The 6,943-nt window shown below is 54.7% G+C and overlaps 1 protein-coding gene across 1 annotated transcript in view; it reads right to left on the bottom strand.

Moving 5' to 3' along the window:
• KANK3 (KN motif and ankyrin repeat domains 3) overlaps positions 1–4,269 on the bottom strand; it is a 10,102-nt gene extending 5,833 nt beyond the window's left edge. The window contains exons 1-4 of the mRNA XM_029916492.1: positions 4,187–4,269; positions 1,387–1,518; positions 989–1,050; positions 8–166 (exon numbers count right to left, since the gene is read on the bottom strand). Of these exons, the coding sequence (XP_029772352.1) occupies positions 8–166; positions 989–1,050; positions 1,387–1,496 (331 nt within the window). The 5' untranslated portion in view covers positions 1,497–1,518; positions 4,187–4,269. The remainder of the gene's footprint in view (positions 1–7; positions 167–988; positions 1,051–1,386; positions 1,519–4,186) is intronic.
• Positions 4,270–6,943: the final 2,674 nt, after the last annotated feature.

Below are 6,943 nucleotides of genomic sequence, written 5' to 3'. Positions count from 1 at the left end.
GGCGGGCCCGCGGCGCGGCGGGTGGCGGGGCCGCGCTCTAGCTCCTCCACGTACTTGAGGAAGTCCAGGTCCAGGTGGAAGCCATACGGTGTCTCCACTGAGTAGGGCGAGCTCGGGCTGCGGGCGCCCGCGGTGGGGCCGGGGCCCAGGCGAGGGCCGCCCAGGTCTGCGGGCACGACGGGGTTTGGGAGGCGTCAGGCTGGGGGAGGGAGACGACTCGGGACAGACTGGACAAACAGAGCGCGTCCCCCGCCGCCCCCACGACAGTCCTGCACGCCTCCGCCTGCACCAGACCCTGCACACCTGCCACTGCGGCCACGCGTGCCCGAAGATCAAATGCCTATCTGCACCAAATAGTCATGCAATCCCACCCTTACTGAGCACCTGCTACGTGCCAAGCACTATTCTAGGCGCTGGGGACACATCAGTGAACAGGACAAACATCCCTGCTTTCTTGTGGGGGATAAACATTCCAAATGGTGCTTGCTTAGAGCAATAATAATAACAACAACAACAAGGTGAAATGGAGCATGACGAGGAGGCGTGACTTTGGCTCTAGTTGTCAGGACAGGTTTCCTGCGGAAGGGACTTAAAAGTTTAGCCCTGAAATATGAGGAAGCAGCTGGGGACACAAGGTTCTTAAAAGAAAACAGCCCGAGCAAAGGCCCTGGGATATAGCAAGCAGAATGGGAATAACAGTGAGCCAGTGAGGGTGCCTGGAACAGTTTTAAAAAGGAGAGGGAAAGGAGGAGAGGTGGGTTGGGGCCAGATTGTGGGGGGCTTCCCGGGCCACCATGAGGAATCGGGTTATGTTACACATGCAATAGGGCGCCACAGGCAGGTCTTAAGCAGGACCATGACATTCTCCAGTGGACGCCTAGAAAGGGCTCTCTGGCTACATACGAAGGAGAGAATCATAGGGCTGTGTCCACACATGGGCACCAAGCATCAGTCTGTCCACACACATGTATCCCATTTGCACACTCACCAGGCAGGTTCTGATTCAGGGCAAACTTGGCCATGTTTTCTGGAGTAGCTGCCAGACACACCCTGAAAAATGTCCCCAGAAGGGGTGAGGATGGGGCCAGCCCCCTCCCTCTGGCTGTACTTCTGGAGTCAGCCTGGACGGTGAGTTAAACAGCCCCAAGAGCCCCTCTCTCCCCAGCCCCACACATATGTCCTGTCCTCTCTGCTCCGCCAGGAAGCCTTGAAACTTTGGAAGGAAGGAAGGAAGGAAGGAATGAATGAATGAATGAATGCAGGGATTCCCCAGGTCCAGGCCTCAGCCAGCTGGACAGGGAGAGGCAAGTGAGGCATCAGAAAGAGGAGCCTGATCAGAGAAATCAGTGTAGCTGGGTATGGGCGCAGGGGAGGGTCATTCCAGACCTGCTGAGTCCTGTCAGTCCCAGGGCAAAATTAGAAATTGATGCGCAAAGGGATGAGGAGTGACCCTTCAGAAGCAGAAGGCGGGAGTTGGAAGCCCTTCGTGGGCTCATTAAAAATTCATCCGGTCAGATTCTGTGTTATTAAAAAAACAAAAACAAAAACAGGACCATTTGAATTATTTTCCTGAGAGGAATACAAACAAGATATAATTGTGCATCTGAATTTTTACCAAGTGGCTTGTGAGCCCTTCATAGGAATGATGGAGAGCTGAGGGCTAGATGCCCCGAGGATGCCAATCCGCGGATACTTATCTCCCGAAGATGTCTCTAGCGGAGTGCGGGTTCTGCTCTTGGCGTGGGAGAGCTTATAATGGAACCAGAAGCACCCCGGTTATCAGAGCTGTGGATGGACATGGGGCTGAGGGCAGGGACTCTTCAATGAAGAAACTGAGGGAGATTGGGGCACATCTAATGTGATAATTAGCAAGGTCGATCAGAAAGCGCCAGGTTGGAAAGAAGGGGCTTTGAAGAGCCCACATGCAAAATCTTCCAGCGAGGAAAGACAGCTTCTATTGAGTCCCTACTGTATGCCTTGCCCAATTAAATGTAACCCTTGTGCAATCCTGTAACGTAGGTGTTACCATTCACATTTTCCAGAGGGGGAAACTAAGGCACAGAGCAACTGCCTGTGGGAAATGCCCCTAGATTGGGCTTCTGCCCATCTTCTGGGGACCCCTTGCCGGTCCAGCTTCCACCACCAGATGTATGCCAGACCCATCAGTCCTCTCCCTGACACAGTGCCCCACGTGCCAACCCCCTGGGAACCTTTCCTGTCACCTTTCCAGCCTCTTGCACTCCTGACACCCATCAGCCATGGAGTGCCCCCCTGCTCCACTGCCAAGGGGACCCTGCCACTCCCACCTCTGTCCAGCCTGGGTCCCTGAAACCTCCCTCACCCCACCCCAAGGCAGGCAGGGGTGGGGGGGGAGCCCTTCTGGTCCTAAAGCAGCTGTTTCCTGTCCTCTCGCACCGGTTGAGAGGGGCGGGCCAGCGGGGCAGCCGGTCACCACAGAGGACAGGCAGTGCCTCTAACGGCTTGTTTTCAGGAAACTGCCAGGAAAGAGTTGTGCGGTGGAAAAAAACCTGGGCCAGAGCTTAGGGGTCCGGGCCTGCCTCCTCCTCCGCGTGACTCAGCGAGGGCAGCCCCCTGCCCCAGTGATGGGCTCACACCCAAATATGAGGCCCGGAGAACTCAAAAAACACAGCTGCGGACCATTCCGAAGACCCAAAGCAGCTAGAGTAGCCAGGCCCAGGAGCTGGGCTGGGAAAGGAGGGCTCCAGCAATGGCAAATAATCATAACGCGTTTGCCATTCACTCTGGGCCTGCCTCTATTATAAGCAATTCATGGGTATTCTCTTAAAAAAAAAAATGCTATGGGGCGCCTGGGTGGCTCAGTCGGTTAAGCCTTTGACTTCGGCTCAGGTCAGATCTCACGTTCGTGGGTTCGAGCCCAGGCTCTGTGCTGACAGCTAGCTCAGAGCCTGGAGCCTGCTTCCGATTCTGTGTCTCCTTCTCTCTCTGCCCCTCCCCCTCTCATGCTCTGTCTCTGTATCAAAAATAAATAAAACATTTTTTAAAAATGCTAGTTAAACCCTCTGAGATAGGTATTCTTATCATTACCCTTTTCCCTATTGTCCGGATGGAGAAACTGAGACACAGGGAGATGAAGTGACCCATCCAAGGTCACCCATGAGGCAGGATGTTAACTTGTGGGTCTGCACTGGCCACCCACTTGATGGCCTTCTAGAAACAGCTCTCCCCTCCAGGGCGGGGGCAGAAAGCCCCAGGGGGTTCATCCCTCCCAGCCCGCCCCCCTGCCTATACCCGCGCGCGTTTCCCTAATGGGGAGGCAGGCCCCCACTACGGCGGCTCCAGGGTCCCTGTCTCACCAGAATGCAGGCGCAGCTGCCCTCCCCTCTTCTCCCCTCCCGCCCGAGCTGTCAGCCCGATCGGATCCTCTGCCTGAGACCCCCTCATTAGGCCGTCAGAGCCGACGCCACACGCCCCCACTCCCGCCCCAAGGACTATTTCGGGACTGTGAGCCGTGATCCGGAAACCTGAGCGGTGGGGGACTTGGCGGGCAGTGCGGTCCCGGTCCCGGAGAGGACGTCTCCCCGGCTTGAGGCCGTGAGTGGTGGCACCCCCTAATGTTGGGGCGGGGCGCTCAGACCCCTGAGGTAGGGCTGGAGGCTGATGATGGTGGGAGGGGGAGGTACTCGGGTACACCGCGTCCCCCCCAGACACACACACACACCCCACGACGGCCTCGCAGAGACAGAGCAGTTTCCTACAGGAAACACCGCCGGGCGGTTCCATCCGCTACCCATTGTCTGCCGGCCCGGGGGCCGTCCGTCTCTCCCCGCAACACCGTTTCCGTATCCCCCCCCACCCCCAAACACACCCAGGTCCGGCATGAGGGGCTGGACCCGGGTCCCCGAGCTCTCCAGGAGCGACGCTGGGAAAGTCCTGGAGTATGTTGGGGCGCTAGGGGGCGGAAAAGCCCCCCACTGGGCTCCTGAAGGGCGGGAAAAGGGCGATCTCCTGAAGCCAGAGCCCCCAACTCTGCTCGCTGCCCACCTGGGGTCCCAGTGTGGGAGGGTCCCAGCCAGAGGACACTAAGCCCGCCCCATCGCAGGACGCTGAGCCCGCAGAGGGGCAGGAAGCTCAGCACCCCTTCCCGCTACGTCCCCTAATACCCCCCCAGAAACCCCACCGGTGGCCCCGAAAACCGGTGCTTTACCTGAAGCAGCAGCCCCCGCCGCGCCCGCACCCGAACCCGCCCCCTCGGAGCTTGGGGACCGGTTATCAAGGCCTGGGCCCTAACTGATGGCCACACCAGCCAATCAGCGCCCGAGGCACTCCGAGCTGTCAAATGGTGAGGCGGGGTGGGCGGTGCTGGCCCGGCCCTAGTGTGGGGCGGGGCGGGGGCGGGGCCTAAAGTAGCTGTCCCGGGGCCCGGGAGGCAGGACCGAGTAGGGATAGGGCGGGGCGGAAGGGGCAGCCAAGTCCCGCCGCAGGCAGGGCTGAGGAGTTGGGTTTGCTCCACTGGGCACTGGGGAGCCATGGGAAGACAACAGGAGACTAAACCAATGAGATTTGTGTGTTTGGAAGATCCTTTGAGGGGAAGCTAGGAGGACTGATGCTCACGTTCTAGTGTCTTGGTGAGGCACCAAGACCCTGGATCTTTCCTACCACAGGGTCTTTGCACCAACTGTTCATCTTCCTGCACTGTTCTTCCCTGCACACGTTCACATGGGCACCTTCTCCTATTCTGGCTGCCCGACATGTGTGTTCCCACGCCCTAAAAGCCTAACGGGGTCACTTTCCAGTCTCTGTCTTTGCCATTGCTCTGTTTTATTAACTTCGTAGCTACTTTCACCATCTGAAACAAGAAGCATCTTATTTGTTTACTTATTTGTCATCTGTCTCCCCCACTAAAGTGGCGGCATCAGAGACAAGGAACTGATTGATTTTGGACACTGCTTCATCCAGTATTCCTGGCACACAGCAGGTGCTTAATAAATGTTTGCTGAATGATTAAAATTTTTTTTTAATTTATTAAAATTAAAAATTTTATTTATTTTTGAGAGAGAGACAGAGTGCAAGCGAGGAAGGGGCAGAGAGAGAGGGAGACACAGAATCCGAAGCAGTTCCAGGCTCTGAGGGGGTCAGTGAAAGTCCCAATGTGTGGCTCGAACTCACAAACTGTGAGATCATGACCTGAGCTGAAGTCGGAAGCTTAACCAACCGAGCCATGCAGGCGCCCTTGTTGAATGATTTTTAAAAAAATTTTTTTTATTTAAAAAAAACATTTATTTATTATTGAGAGACAGAAAGAGACAGAGCATGAGCTGGGGAGGGGTAGAGAGAGGTGGAGACACAGAATCTGAAGCAGGCTCCAGGGTCCAGGCTCCAAGCTGTCAGCACAGAGTCTGATTCGGGGCTTGAACTCACAAACTGTAAGATCATGACCTGAGCCAAAGTCAGATGCTTAACCGACTGAGCCACCTGGGCGCCCCTTAAGTATTTTTTAATGTTCATTTTTAAGGGGGGGGGCAAGCAGGGGAGGGGCAGAGAGAGAGGGAGACACAGAATCTGAAGCAGGCTCCAGCCTATGAGTTGTCAGCACAGAGCCCAACATTGGGCTCAACCCTGCAAACCAAAGGATCATGACCTAAGCAGAAGTCCGACGTTTGACTGGGCTACCCAGGCGCCTCTAAATTATTTTTTAAAAATTTTAAATAGGGGTGCTTGGGTGGCTCAGTCGGTTAAACATCAGACTTTGGCTCAGGTCATGATCTGATGGTTTGTGAGTTCAAGCCCTGCTTCAGGGAGCCCGGCTTCTCTCTCTCTCTGTCTCTCTGTCTCTCTGTCCCTTGCTCACTTGCGCCATCTCTCTCTCTCAAAAAATAAAAAATTTATAAGTAGGCTCCATGCCCAATGTGGGGCTCAAACTCACCCATCCTGAAATCAAGAGTTGCATGCTTTATCTACTGAGCCAACTGGATGCTCCTGTTGAGTGATTTTCAAATTACATTTAAATCTTTAACCCATTTCCTGATTAAATTAGCATTTATAATGAGCATCTTATATATACCAGGCACTGTGCAGGTCCCCGAAGAGGCCACGATTCCTCCTATCCTGGACCACAAAGCTGACAGGCAGAGATAGACTTTCAAGGCAAAGTTTATAGTCAGGGGGTGACCGGATGGGACAGAAGGAAAAGGGAGGGAGAAGTCCCTGACCTCCAGGGTCCAGGGAGGCAGCCGGCAGCCACGACAGTTACTGAATTGTGCTCCAAATGGGAGAAACTGCACATCCAAAGGAGAAATAGAAGGCTCCAGACATGGGGAACTTCGTTTAGTTCAGCTTGTTGGTGGCAGGAGAGCTGGAGGGCCCTGCCGAAAGGTACATCTGAAGGGTGTGTCTGAGGCAGCTCAGACTTTATCCAATACAATGAGGCCCCTCAGAGGTACCTTATTATGTTCTAGAAGCATCTGTCTTTTTTTGTCCCTGTCCCACTCTGCTTTAACTATTGTAGCTTTAGAATATGGTTCAAAATCTGGGGTGCCTCGGTGGCTCAGTTGGTTAAGTGTCCGACTTCAGCTCAGGTCATGATCTCATTGTTTGGGAGTTCGAGCCCCGCATCGGGCTCTGTGCTGACAGCTCAGAGCCTGAAGCCTGCTTCAGATTCTGTGTCTCCCTCTATCTCTCTGCCCCACCCCCACTTGTGCTCTGTCTCTCAAAAATAAATAAATGTAAAAAAATTTGTTTTAAATCTGGCGCACCTGGGTGGCTCAGTCGCTTAAGCATCCGAGTCTTCATTCCAGCTCAGGTCATGATCTCGGGGTCATGGGATGGAGCCAGGAGTTGGCTTCTGTGCTGAGTGTGGAACCTGTTTGAGATTCTCTCTCTCTTTTTCCCTCTGCCCCTCTTCCCTGAGAGAGAGAGAGAGAGAGGGAGGGAGGGAGGGAGAGAGAGAGAAAGAATACGGTTC

Source organism: Suricata suricatta, chromosome 12, assembly GCF_006229205.1.
Source record: "Suricata suricatta isolate VVHF042 chromosome 12, meerkat_22Aug2017_6uvM2_HiC, whole genome shotgun sequence".
Taxonomy (NCBI): Eukaryota; Metazoa; Chordata; class Mammalia; order Carnivora; family Herpestidae; genus Suricata; species Suricata suricatta.
This window is presented reverse-complemented; position numbering and strand designations above follow the sequence as displayed.